The sequence below is a fragment of the Cydia pomonella genome, chromosome 24 (genome assembly GCF_033807575.1).
Source record: "Cydia pomonella isolate Wapato2018A chromosome 24, ilCydPomo1, whole genome shotgun sequence".
NCBI lineage: Eukaryota > Metazoa > Arthropoda > Insecta > Lepidoptera > Tortricidae > Cydia > Cydia pomonella.
The window spans coordinates 7,668,341-7,683,221 of record NC_084726.1 but is presented as its reverse complement, the minus strand read 5'-3'; the positions used below and the strand labels follow the sequence as shown (position 1 = coordinate 7,683,221).

The 14,881-nt window shown below is 37.6% G+C and overlaps 1 protein-coding gene across 1 annotated transcript; it reads left to right on the top strand.

The window, feature by feature from the left end:
- Positions 1-752: 752 nt before the first annotated feature.
- Positions 753-14,571, top strand: LOC133530963 (delta(3,5)-Delta(2,4)-dienoyl-CoA isomerase, mitochondrial-like). Its single transcript, XM_061869028.1, has 9 exons — positions 753-992; positions 1,072-1,210; positions 2,356-2,444; positions 2,830-2,933; positions 3,810-3,913; positions 5,318-5,405; positions 7,325-7,437; positions 9,359-9,485; positions 14,388-14,571. Exons 1-9 carry the CDS (start codon positions 944-946, stop codon positions 14,481-14,483), a joined length of 909 nt encoding a protein of 302 aa, XP_061725012.1. The 5' UTR covers positions 753-943; the 3' UTR covers positions 14,484-14,571.
- Positions 14,572-14,881: the final 310 nt, after the last annotated feature.

Here is a 14,881-nt window from a genome sequence, read left to right as displayed (position 1 = left end):
TACCAGGCTAAGGGATATAATAAGGGATAATATTTCCCACATACGGCACTTCAAACTTGTGTTCTATTTTCGATGAGTAAGACTGACATTCGATTTTCATTTTTGAACTGTCAACCTGATAGGGACCGTGCGCGTTGGAGGGTCTGCCATCTTGTGGCCTGAATCGGGACCATAAACATGTACATTTACATGTCACGTGTTTTCTTGTGTATAGTAGGTTCTGCCATCTTGTGGGCTACATCGGAACAATAAACATCACATTTACGCCTCGCGCCAAAAATCTGAGGGCTCCTGTGCTGCCTCCTACAGTTCATGCACGCTCCCTATAAAGGCTTAAGATATTTAATAGCCGGCTAAATGCATTTATCGGTGAGGTGTGTGCCTTGAGACTCTATTATTATCAAACTAGGATAAAATAATAATCTCATGAATAGTTTTTAATCTGGTGTTATTATCACGTTATTATACTACTCTTTGTGTTAATAAGCACCGACTTATATTTATGATTATAAGTTTCCGTTTTCTGTCCTTTGACGTTTAAGGTCTTCTTTCTTCCTTCTGTAACTGGGCTATAACCGCGAAAACCGAAGTTCGTCAATTGCGGGGATTTTTTTATCACTCTAATTACGTCTTAGTGAGAGTAAAAGAGAAAGATCACAGCTATTTGCGAATTTCGATTTTCGCGGTAGGCCCCTGCGTGGTTATGGAATGGTCTTTGGTTTTGTAAGTTTGAAACGTATGTTTTGGAACAATCGCATGGCAACTGTCAGTTTGAGATTGACATTACCACACAAATCACCGCCCGATTGACAACACAACTTGACGACTTTCATTTGTTATTTAAGTTTCCAAACAATTTGGACTTTGCTCTTTTGTTTTCTTTTCCTCATTTTAGTTCTGTTAGTTTATTTATTTTAATTAAATACTTGCAAGTTGTAGGAACATGACGTCTTTATTGAAAAACATAGTTTTTAAACAACACAGAATAACAAGTAGGTTGATAAATTATTACAGTTGCATTTTACTATTTACAGTAAAGAAATGGCATTTTCATTTATTTTATATTTTCAGGTTTATTAAGATTTTATTCATCGACTAGTGAAGTGCCTAAATTCGATACTTTAGCTGTGTCAATACCAAAAAAACACGTATTTCATGTGGAGCTAAATAGGCCTAAGAAACTGAACACATTTAACCACAATATGTGGATGTAAGTACCCGGACATTCCACTATGTAAAGTCATTGGAGAAAATCGAATGCATGCTTTTTCATTGCTTTTAACTCTTGCGCTTGTACACATGTAGATATAGTGTAGGGACGCCCGGCCGGTAACAGGTGAGCTTTTGATCGCGTGCTGCGTTCATTCACCCAATTCCCTGAAGTTGGAACTGCAAGTTATTGTCCTGGCGGCATTCCCATACTCTTCCCCTCAAATCTTGTTTTCGTGCAGAACAGGACATCTTTAAGTTTAACATCCTTTAGTTTGTTTTCTTTTAGTAAGTCTCTACTAAAAGAAAACAAACTAAAGTAGTCTAAGCTAGTCTTTTGTACACATACCCCACATAGAGAAGGTCAGTAGAACAGAAGTCGTGAAGCTCTTCCTTATTGACTGTGTCTGTGACACATACAGTCACGGAAAAAGGTTTGTCACTTTTCGATTCTATGTAATGGTTATGGTTCAAAAGTGACAAACTTTCAAATTTCATGACTGTAGATACATATACAAACACGAGAGTTCTTGCCCTCTGATAATTAATTTTATATTCTGGTCTTCCCCACATTGACCCTAAGAGGGAAGAATAACTTTGTGATCCTAACGAAATAACGGGTTTCCACTAACTAAATCTTAACAAATCACTTTGATTTTTATGTCAATCACTTCAGCATAATATATTGTAGGGTTAATATATATATATATATATATATATTATTATTATTTTTTTCATTGTGTCAACATACTAAAAAATCATGGAGAATGGAAAACAGTTAGTGGAAAAACATTTTCTCTTTTGGTATGGACGACGGATGTATTATATGTGGTTGACTAAAACTGTAGTATGTCATAAAATCCTTTTTTTAAGATTGTATATTCCATACAAACAATTTTTTTATTTAGTAACTAGGCAGGTCCACACAGAGCGAGCATACGCGTGAGGCAATTTCCTCGCGCACAAAACGGCCAGTGTAGACTTACCTCAACCAAGGTGGCGCGCTCGGGCGAGTAAAACGCGCGCGCTGCCTCGGCTGAGGCACGTCTACACTGGCCGGTTTGTGTGCGAGGAGATTGCCTCGCACATACATGATCACTCGCTCGCTCTAGGTGGACCCGCCTACTAGTGAATTGCTAATTTCAGAGAGATGAAACAATGTTTTGAAGCACTGAGTCTAAACCCTGAATGCCGAGTGGTTGTACTTTCAGCACAAGGGAAACATTTCACTGGAGGTATGTTTTCAGTTTTGTTTTTTAATGTTCTCTACCCTGGTCAGGCCCACTATTCAAAATATTTCTGTGTTTAATTTCAATCTTTTTCATAATTAATTGGGATGAATTTTGTTTGTTTACAAAATAAATGCTACTTTATATGGTTTATGAATGGTTCTAATCCAATTAAAATGATTTGTACATTGTAATGCACATTGGGTCTTAGGATAAACTATTGCAAATATGAAGCCTGTTTAAATATTAAAATCATTTATCACTGACTGTTTTTCTTTTCTTTTATTAATACTACATACACAAATGTCTTAACTCATCTCTTTATAATAATATGATCTCTTCTTTTTTCATGTAATTACTGTATTTTTAACATATATATTTTATTTTACAGGCATAGACCTAAACAGTTTCATGGAAAAAGCTAGTGACATTGGGGAATGTGGGGATCTTGCTCGGCAAGTGAGATTCATGAACAAAATCATTGGGCTATATCAGGTAAGTCATTATTTATGAACATTAAGGCTGCACCCGACGCCAACGGCCTGGCGCGTTTGGGCGGAACTTATACCGTTCGAAATAGAATTTCGCTTGCTCGCTCGCGCCACGCAGCACAGGTCCGTCTAGCAATATGACTTGCCCCGCACTGACTATACGGACGAGAGTGGGGTAATGGTAGGAACTTAGGCATTATTAAAGCTTATTTTTTAGGAATTGAGGCAAAGTTTTATGAATTTGCAGAAAGAAAGAAAACCAAATCATTTTATAGTGTTTTGTGAGAAACATCATAAAGTTTCATATATTTTTTTTCGTGTTTTAGACTATTAAAAAGATTAATTTGTCTATGCACAGTCTATTGATGGAAGCATATTTTACTTAATAAGTACAGTCAGAGACAATAATAATATAATTAATCATTTATTCCAGACAACATCGATCCATAGGTATACCATAGGATTACATTTACAATAAAATAATAATAATAATAATTAGGTGTATAACAGAAACATTCTTGACTAGACATTAAAATTAAATTAATAATTGATAAAATAAAAATAACTTGACAATTCATTGATGGGTAATAATAAAATTAATTGTAAATTAAAAGATTAAAATTATAAAATTGTAATTAAAATTAAAGGTATGCACAGTCCAGTTAAGTTAAAATATCAAAACTTAAACTAAGAAGCAATTAAAATTAGGTAATTGATAAAATATAAAATAACTTGACAATTAATTGAGAGCTATACTCGCATATGTAATAATAAAAATCATTGATTATTACAAGAATAAAAACTAAGATAAAAGCTTGAATTAAAAATGATACTTAGGGATGTAATAGCTAGAACTTATACAATTCGCCGACTGTTTCAGGACGGGATTTCCTCACTGGAGAAGTGTGTGAAGCCGGTGCTGACAGTATCCCACAACGCATGCGTCGGCGCGGGGGTGGACCTGATCACTGCCGCTGACATGAGGTGGGTCAGCTATTTATTGTTGTGTAGGGACAGGGACATGGCGGTGACGCGTGTTTAGAGTCAGCATTTTTGGTATTTTTTTTTATACCACGACGGTGGCAAACAAGCATACGTCCCGCCTGATAGTAAGCAGTCACCGCAGCCTATGGACGCCTGTAATTCCAGGGGTGCTACATGCGCGTTGACAACCCTTCAATATGAAAACGTGTACACTCCTTTTTAGAAGAACCCGATACTGTAGACCTGAATAATTGCATGCTCCATCTTGACTTAAATATTTGTATGCCTAATGGCAAAACATGGTGATACGCTACTATAATTATAAGACCTATTATGTACCTGTGTTTACAAATAAACGTATTGATTAATTGAACTGTGTGTGTGATACTGTATACAGTTCAATGGAGAAGCTTAGCGCAAGTCTTACAGTCACAGAAAAGTAATAGTACTACTGTAGAGAAATGAAACTTCCAACAAAACCGAAGTTTGACAGCGATTCAGGGACAAATCGTGCTGTCTCTTTCTAATGTATGGCACTATCCCTTTCGGCTATTTAGGGTTGTCAAATTTCAAGTCATTATCTAATCTGTGCTTGTGCACGAAAAGGGACGTCATGTTGTGCCAACCCTAATTGCTCGGAGCAATGCTGAGCCGAACGGAGCCGAGAATGCCCGAACGCTCTAGTGTCTCCCCACTGATACAGTGCGCACATAACTAAATAATACGATACCGCGGCACCCCCTGGCCTTGAGAAATCTATTTTTGCAACCTGATATAATGATGGAGTCATAATAAATCGTTGTACTAAAGTGAACTTTGTTCTATGTCCTCCCCAACAGTCACCCATATCTAAAGTTGTTATTCTATCCCGTCAGCCAAGGTACAAAAGCGGCAAAGTTTGTCAGCAAAATTATACCATAAAACCAACCATCTATAGTCCAATACTACAACTATGATCCAGAAGCTCAATACTATGCAGGTATTGAGCGTTTCTCTTTTCACCACTTTTTTTTATTTTTATGTTTTTTTTTATACTACGTCGGTGGTAATCATGCATACGGCCCGCCTGATGGTAAGCAGTCTCCGTAGCCTCTGTACGCCTGAAACTCCAGAGAAGTTACATGCGCGTTGCCGACCCTAAACGCGCCCCCCCTCGTTGAGCTCTAATCAGGATCGCGAGCCTTCACGTATCGGTATGTATCCACAATATGCATGTTTTCTCACGATGTTTTCTTTCACCGATAAGCTATATAGTGGTAAATACCAAATACGAAATGATATTCCGTTCATTAGTTCCAAAAAGCTCCCCAGAAAGGTACCCAGGATCGGAACCCACGGCCTTCAAAATGCCTTAGAATATATTTCTGGTTTCCAGATAGTAGACTTAAATTATCTGGTTTCCAGATACTGTACAGAAGACTGCTGGTTCCAGGTCAAAGAAGTGGACATTGGTCTCGCGGCAGACGTGGGGACGCTGCAGAGGTTACCTAAAGTTAGTATACTTATATAACCACTCACGTGCTTAGTGCAACTGTAGTTACCAGTTATCACCCATTATTTTATTATAATAATAGAAGTCACTGAAAAATATCAAGCACGTGATTGGTTAACTCAAATATCAAATATCAAACATTTATTCAGCAAATAGGCCACAGGGGCACTTTTACATGTCCATTTTTACAAACAATAAAAATTAAAAAAAAAAACAATTACAAATATGGAATCGATGAAATAATAAATACTTTATTAGAGATGTATACTGTCTCTAAATGTCAAATTACACAAAAAAAACTATGATAATAAAATAAAACCATAAAATACTAAAATTCTTTAGAGATGTATAAGTCTCTAAATGTCAGAGATAAATTATAAAAAAAAAAATTAAATTATCCTTAGACATGTAGAGGGTCGCCAAGGCTTGAATTCTTATATAAATAATTAAAAGACAAAAAATAAAATAATTAATTAAAACAGACAAGAACCGAATGAAGTGTCTCACGTTAATGCCACTCAAAAGTAAAGTTACATACTTTAACATAACCTGTACCCCGTGTAAGCTTAAACAGACCGGTCTCCACAAACAGCACCCGTTCACGAGTATGACGTGTATCTCAGCCATCGCCTCCCTCAACCTTCATTCGGGAAAGTGGCGACCCGATCAACGACGCCACCGTAAGTAAAGACTTTTAACTCATCTCTATCTCAAAAGAAAACAAAAGGAGGAACCATTATAGGTAGGGTTGCCATACGTCCCGTATAAACGGGACCGTCACCGTATTTAAGTATCGTGTCCCGTATTTTTACCCGTCCCGTTTTTGTCCCGTATATCAATACTGTAGAATACGTATATACATAAATGGTCATAATCATCCTGTTAAACTAGATTGTTTCTACACCTATGTGAGTAACGTGACTTACTGGGTTTATGTATTTGCACCCTTGGGGCTAGGTCGACTTGTGTAAAATTGTCCCCAAATATTAATATATTTTAATAATATGGTATGGAATCAATGGATTAGATAATTTATTAGAGGTGTATACAGTATAAATGTCGAATAACACAAAAAACAATACTTTACAAAAATATACATATAACAACCAAATACTAAAATATCTAAAATTCTTTAGAGATGTAAAAGTCTCTAAGTGTCAGAGCTAAAATATATATAATAAAAAAGCGGCCAAGTGCGAGTCGGACTCGCCCATGAAGGGTTCCGTACCATTTATGACGTATTAAAAAAAACTACTTACTAGATCTCGTTCAACATTTTACCACTTTGGAAGTGTCTCTCGCGCAAACAATTCATTTTAGAAAAAAATGATATTAGAAACCTCAATATCATTTTTGAAGACCTATCCATAGATACCCCACGTATGGGTTTGATGAAAAAAGATTTTTAGAGTTTCAGTTCTAAGTATAGGGAACCCCCAAAATTTATTGTTTTTTTTTTTCTATTTTTGTGTGAAAATCTTAATGCGGTTCATAGAATACATCCACTTACTAAGTTTGAACAGTACAGCTCTTATAGTTTCGGAAAAAAGTGGCTGTGACAGAATCGGACAGACAGACGGACATGACGAATCTATAAGGGTTCCGTTTTTTGCCATTTGGCTACGAAACCCTAAAAACGATTAGGTACCAAATTATCATATATATAGGTTATTATAAGACAAGGAATGAAATGAGGCAAACAGACAAAAACCAAATTAATTGTCTCACTTTAATGCCACTCAAAAATATAGTTACATTTAACATAACACGTAGATAGGTCGTTCTCCTCTACATGTCATATTTCTCAACCAGTTCGCGTAAAATTTTCAACTCTTGAATGAAAGAATACATCAAAAATTAAAATTTTGACCAATAAACTTATTTATCTAGGTCATGAACAATGATTCCAATCATTTCAGGTGATTGGCAACACTTCTATAGCCCGTGAGTTGTGCTACACGGCGAGGAAGATGGACGCCAAAGAGGCGCTCGCGCTAGGACTCGTCAGCAAAGTGTACAAGGACAAGGACTCGTGAGTAGCATGTCAGATGACGATGGATGACAATAAGGGTGATGTACAGGATTGCAACAACTATCGGTGAATAAAGCTCATGTCACATAGTATGAAGATATGGGAAAAAGTGGTAGCGAGACGAATGAGAGAAGAAAGTGAGGTAACACAGAACCAATTTGGGTTTATGCCGGGCCGGGGAACTACGGACACCATATTTGCACTTCGCCAATTGTGCGAAAAATATAGACTTGCGCAAAAGAACTTGCACATGGTGTTCGTGGACCTGGAAAAGGCATACGATAGAGTCCCCCGTAAGGTTCTGTGGTGGGCTATGAGAGAAAAAGGAATGCCAGAGAAGTATGTGCGGCTTATTCAGGCTATGTATGATAGAGCCAGTACTCACGTCAGGTCTGAAGCTGGAGTAACCGACAAGTTCAATGTGGCGGTAGGTTTACACCAGGGGTCAGCTTTAAGTCCGTATTTGTTCCTCCTGGTTATGGATGCTCTGACATCGAACATACAGGAGGATGCACCCTGGTGTATGCTGTTTGCCGACGACATTGTTCTTGTCGGAGAAAATGCACTTGAGGTCCAGAGCAGGCTGGGAAAATGGCAAGAAAAGCTGGAAAGTGTGGGACTGAAAATAAGCAGAACCAAAACGGAGCATATGTTCTGCGATTTCGGTAGTTTATCCAGTTTTTCCCATATTGCCTTAGATGGTGCATCCCTACCAGTCTGCTCCGATTTCCGGTACCTTGAGTCATTGATCCAAAGTGACGGCAACATCGACCGTGACGTTAAAATAGAATAAATGCGGGATGGATGAAATGGCGACAGGTCTCTCGAACAACTTGCGATCCACGAATGCCCCTTAAACTTAAGGGGAAAATCTACAGGACGATCGTGAGACCTGTTGTAATGTATGGATCAGAATGCTGGGCGACGAAAGTGACGGATGAAAGAAGAGTGCACGCAGCGGAAATGAGAATGTTGAGATGGATGTGTGGAGTGACGAGAAAGGATCGGATTAAGAATGAGTATATAAGGGGAAGTTTGAAAGTAGCACCGGTAGCGGAGAAGATAAGGAGTGGTAGGTTAGCGTGGTATGGGCATTTAATGAGGAGGGATGAATGTCATATAGGAAAAAGAATGTTAGGAATGAATGTTGATGGACGGAGAGCGGATGGTAGACCGAAAAAACGATGGATGGATTGTGTGAAAGAGGATATGAGAAAGAAAGGAGTGAGTGCTGAGGTGACGAAAGATAGAGGAGAATGGAAGAGAATAACATGTTGTGCCGACCCCACATAACGTGGGATAACGGCAGGAGGAAGACGGAAGAGGGTGAGGATCGGGGTGTTAAGAGAGCGTCCAGTGGGTCGGCCCAGATACCGCTGGAGCGACAGTGTACAGGCGGATCTGTGCCAACTCAAAGCCGATAACTGGTAGGAAGTGGCACAGGATCGGGACAGGTGGCGTTCTCTCGTTTTGGAGGCCAAGACCCTCTTTGGATCACTGCACCACAATAGTTAGTTATTTCAATTCTAATTAACGTTCGGTCAACACTGTTATGTGGTGTCGTTTCCGCTGGAATGACCCAGCTGACATAGCCACTATTTAATTTATGTTTGATATTTGTGTAACCCATTGACATATATACATACCTATCTAAGGACGGGCCTTACGGACAATAAGAATGGGGCCAGTACAGCGGTGTCACGCCCACGATTTCGAGCCAATCATGCAGTCTAACACCGCAACGCGATTGGTCGATGAGTCCGCACCACGCGCGCGATTGGACGCAACTAGTTCCGTTAGACTGTACGATTGGCTCAAATTCGAGAGTGACACCACTGAACTAGCGCCATTCTTAGTGCCCGTAAGTCCCGTCCTTAGTTATATATATGTCAATGGTATAACCTGACTTATTTCACCGCAGGGCCATACTTGGAGTGATGGAAATCGCGGAGACTATAGCCTCAAAGAGTCCCGTGGCGATACAGACCACGAAACAAAGCCTCGTGTACTCGCAAAGTGTTACTACTGACGAGGGACTGGCGCATATTGTAAGTATACAGGTTGGAATCTCTTAATGGGACAGTGGTCAATCAAATTTATTTTAAATACAGTCAAAGACTGCTACTTTATAAATCGCAAGTCAGACCCCATATGGAGTATTGCTGTCACCTTTGGGCAGGAGCACCTGGATGCCAGCTTGGGCCCTTCGACTTAGTTCAAAGACGTGCTGTACGAATCGTCGACGATCCCAAACTCACAAGCGGTATTGAACCTTTAAGTCTAAGGAGAGACTTTGCCTCCTTATGTGTATTCTACCGCTTGTACAATGGGCTGTGCTCTGAAGAATTGCTTGGCATGATGCCCACGGCTACTTTCTATCACCGCACCGCTCGCCGTCGGCAGGGTGTTCATCCTCACACCCTAGAACCTAAATGGTCACGCACTGTGCGGTTTAAGAGGAACTTCCTCCCGCGCACGCTCCGGTTGTAGAATGAGCTACCTGCCGAGGTTTTCCCGAGGGTCTACAGTATGAGGTTCTTCAAAAAAGGAGTGTACAGATTTTTAAAGGGTCGGCAACGCGCATGTAACACCTCTGGAGTTGCAGGCGTCCATAGGCTACGGTGACTGCTTACCATCAGGCGGGCCGTATGCTTGCTTGCCACCGTCGTGGTATAAAAAAAATACCCTATTGGCATAAAAAAAAGTTTGTCATAAATAACTTTTTCTCGCACCCTGTATGTTTTTTCCAAAGTCTGTAAACGCCAATCTTCATTAATTTGAAATCGAGGGAAGCTCTTCTAATACTGTTTTCGCGTAGCACGGGATCTGGTAGCTGCCCTCACTGACCCATTAAGAAATTCCACCCTGTATAATAAACACACTTATAATTGACCAATAACGAAACGTACAAATTTTGTAAAATAAGTATTTAACACCTGTTTATAAACTACTTTTACAGTACATATGGTGCTACTTTACCGCCCTAGTGCGAAAATTAGCATATTACGTTACTGTGTCGAACATTTAAAGGGCCATATGTACTGTAAAACGTTGTACGATACATGTGCGAATGCGAATAGGTAATTCGCAACTCGTGTCGATTTAAAACACTCCCTACGGTCGTGTTTTAATTTATCGCCACTCGTTTCGAATTTCCTATTTTTCGCACTTGTATCGTAATGTACTATTAACAAAGCTCTGGTGACAGTGCTTCCCAGCACAAACTGTGGCCTATTTTTATTAGAAATTATTTACTCAAGTTACTCTATAAATATACTGCTAGAGTCTGGCTACTGAAATAATACACAATATGTTGGCGGGAAATTCAAAAAATCTTAGACTGGTCACACTTTGTGTAGTAGGAATTATAGTTTTGATACTAGAAAATATTTTTGATTTTCTGTGCACACGTATTGGGCTATTATTATTATTATTGGGCTAGCGTGGGGACTATAGCCCGAGCTCTTTTGCACATGAGAGGAGGCCTGTCTCCAGCAGTGGGACGTATATAGGCTGAATTATTATTATTATTGTGCACCCGTAAGGTACCTAAGGAAATAAGTTAATATACGTTGACGTGCACTCAAAGTCAGCTCACGTAATTTCTACCTCTATGTAAAGTATATAGACATGTTTCGCCAAGATATTTTTATATCAATTTACTACTGACCTTTTATATCAATTTAGCCACAGATTTCTTCTAAATATTAGTTTTCAGTAACTCTTAACGTTCCAATGCTTTGATTTTATTGATATTTTCCAGAACTTCTAGTTTATCCGTTTCTATACACACTTGTCCTGTTCATGAGATTCAGGTATTAATAAACTCACGTACTTAATCAAAGTTATAGGCAAATGTTAGAACTAGTACTTAAAGTATCAAAATATGAATAGGGCACCAACCTTTACTAGGTTACGACTTGTAAACATAGCAGTTTTTCGTTATACAACGCAGGCTGACGCAACTAGGAACAAAATAAGTTTTGTATGGAACTTGTTTCGCAAATCTTTGCCAACGAAGAAAAATAAAACGTCAGTGCTATTTATTCTGTCAAGTTTACATCAAGTCAACTGTCAGCCTAATTGTTTTGTTTGTTATGAAGGCTTCAATGTTTTGTTCGGGTATTTCATGCAATTTCTTTATTATTTAGTGAAAATATCGAAAATAGTGAACCGTGATCAGAGTAAAGAACGAGTTTGTTACAATGCCACCGAGAAAACGGTTTACTAAGGGTGAAATATGTGGCAAGCGAGCCACTCGAGAAAATCACGAAAAAAGGGATTTTATGGCGAAGTTTCCCTTGGATAAAGACCGGTACGTATTGATTTAGATACTTTTGACCTTATTTTGGTGCAGCAGGCTTTAAACACATCGAAAATTTGATATTTTATTTTATTTTCAGTTGTGAACTAGGGATGTACTAAAACTATCGATAATTGTATGTTTATTTGTATATCAGTGTAAGTAATAAAATAAAATATGTGAAATTTCCTGAGAACTTGCATGCAATATGACACAAAATTAATTCGTCAAAGATTTTCAGTGGATAATTATCTATCATCTATGCATTAATGGCCATTATTTAAAATATTTTTTTAATCTAGTAATTATTTAATATATTACACAAATTTACTTAATCCCATAGAAGCTCAATAAGACATGTGTTGTGGGTACTTAGACAACGATACATACATATAAATACATAGAAAACACACGTGACTCAGGAACAACTATGCATGGCCTTCACATAAATAAATGCCCGTACCAGGATTTGAACCTGGGACCATCGGCTTCATAGGCAGGGTTACTGCCCAGTAGGCCAGACCGGTTCTCATGATTAACAGACAGATAAATACATAAAAAGTTAGAGCATTGATAAAGGGTTGTTGATAATTGGATGCTGCGCTAAATAATCAGTTGATCATCTCATTAGCAAACACTTGGAATATAAACTGTACATAACCAAGGCTGTATGTTTTCAGATGCAGGCAGTGGGTTAAATTTGTTGGGAACGAAGACCTGATACATCTTCCCATAGAAAAGTTACATTTATTGAAACATGTATCTGCAGATCATTTTGAAAATAGTGCTTTAAATAAATAAAAATTAAGAAAAAAAATAGTGAAAGATTTTATAATTACATTCTGAGTGTAACGAGGTATTCTAAAATAGAATCCTAGCGTAGTGAGGGATTCAAGTGTTAACGCCTATGGGTGGTATTCCACCTATGCAATTTCTTTGTCCAATGTGTATTGCGTCTCACATTTTGATTAATGACAGAGTGAGACGCAATGACATTGGACCAAGAAATTGGATAGGTGGAAATGTTTTTGCTACCACGTGATAAATTTACATACTGCTTTTCACATCACCTATATTATTATGGTACAAATAAATAAATAAATTTAATTAATGGTAACTAAATTAAATAATGTCACCTAAGAAGTATGCAAAAAGAGGAAAAAAAGTGATCCCTCCTAGAAGGGAAAAAAAGTGCTACTTTGATCCTTCCTAGTGGTGAAAAACAACAAGGTGTTCTAAAAAAAAATCGAGTCCACATTAAGCTCGACCACGTATTAGTCCACTCATAGAACTATCCACTATATAACATACAACTTAAATGTGGACTCGATCCTAACTTGATTTCGAGTACAAAATTTGTAGACAAGAGTCTATATTTCAACCCTCCCCATTTTATCGATATCGATAAGAAACGCAAGCGTGTAGCGTACTACACTATTTAAATTGCTTATGTTGGCACTATGGTTCTTTGACAGTTCTTTGTCGTACATTTTGGTAATGATTTGCGAAACAAAGGGATTCCACTCGCTAGTATGGAAGTCCCGTCTCTTAAAACGTAGTGATTATATGCTCTTTGATACAACGCTTCACGTCGACTTCGCACATTGTCGTAATTATTTATGAGCTTAAATAATAGTTTGCGGACTTCACTCGGTATAGTCATTATTCATATTATTTAAAATAAACCCCTTAGAAACTGCGAACAATTTGAATGAATAACATAAATTGACAACAGACTTTTAGCTTTTTTTTTTAAATCATAGACAATTGGTGATACAACATGGTAATATCCGTCAACAATGTTTGGCTAGCCAGACTCTACTATATTGCACATTACTGTTTGTGTTACTTTTAGCAAACTAACTTCTGGGATTTCATGGCTAGGCTTTTTTCGGGCCTATTGTGGCTTTAATACTTTTAACAGATTTAATTGGCCCAAGTGCTCAAATTAGGTTAAAACAGGTCGTGGTTTCCTTGTACTCTCAATAGATGTCGCTAGTGGTTGCTATACAATTTGAAGCTAAAATTATAATTATCATACAAATTACGAAAATGTATTAGATATTTAATTAACTATGTTTCAATGGAAATACCTCTGACGTCACATTCAGAACCTAAGAATCATCTGTGTACCTACATTGCATACTTGATACTTGTGATCTTAATAGGTACGGTCACGTCTGGAAATATAGATACGGACAAAGTGCCAGAAATATGTATACACTACCCTAATATACGTGCCATAAGGTCGCCTATACATATTTTTGGCCCTTCGATCGTGTCGATGTTTTCAGACGGGACTGTACACTTAATGTCTCAACTCCCAGCATTTATACATTTAAAAAACCTCTACTATCAATAGTTAGAATTTATCAAACGTTAGAATTTATCAAGCAATACTTAATGCAACCAAGATTAATCCAATAAAATCTAAACTTGCTCATATGTACCCATATTAAAACACCAATGCATTACGTCTCATGTCTGAAAACGTTTGCATTTATTTATATAAAAATCGAAAAATAAATTAAAACTAGCTTTAAGCGCAGGGTGCGAATATAAAACAAAAAAAAAAATACAATAATTAAACATTACTGTATTAAATGTTCATTATAATTATTTTAAATGTATTTTCTTTTGTTCACAGCGCCTCATAAATCAAGCAATGCTGCTTAGTGACGATTTAAGCAAATCTGCAATGGCTGCAGTCGCGAAGGAGCAAGCCGAATTCGACAATTATTAATTTAGAAAATACAAGTGATAACATTTTGTATATTATTTAATTTGTAAAAATTTTAATCAAAATAAAGTATTATTGTTAATTTTGTAAATCTATTTTGTCTATTCCATTGCGTGACGTTGGCACACGAAAATAATTGAGTATCTAGTCTAATCTTAAATGTTACAACAATGTACTTAATGGCTACCCTTCAATACCCAATAAAATACTTAAAAGCCAATATGGCCGTTTCTAAAATTCCGGATGAAATTGCTTACGTCATAGCTCCGAACTACGTCACTGCACCGGGTATTAACAAAGAAAATCAGGTAACCTAGTTTATAGAGAGGCTTGCATTTACGCTTGCTGCGAATGACCTACCCCAAAATAGAGCGTCTAAAAATAGAACCAGGGCCCACACT

Excerpts from the sequence above, each read along its gene's own strand:
- LOC133530963 (XM_061869028.1), top strand. The coding sequence starts at position 944 with ATGACGTCTTTATTGAAAAACATAGTTTTTAAACAACACAGAATAACA. Across the intron at positions 5,406-7,324 it reads CGCTGCAGAGGTTACCTAAA|GTGATTGGCAACACTTCTAT; the intron begins GTTAGTATACTT and ends CAATCATTTCAG. Across the intron at positions 7,438-9,358 it reads GTGTACAAGGACAAGGACTC|GGCCATACTTGGAGTGATGG; the intron begins GTGAGTAGCATG and ends ATTTCACCGCAG.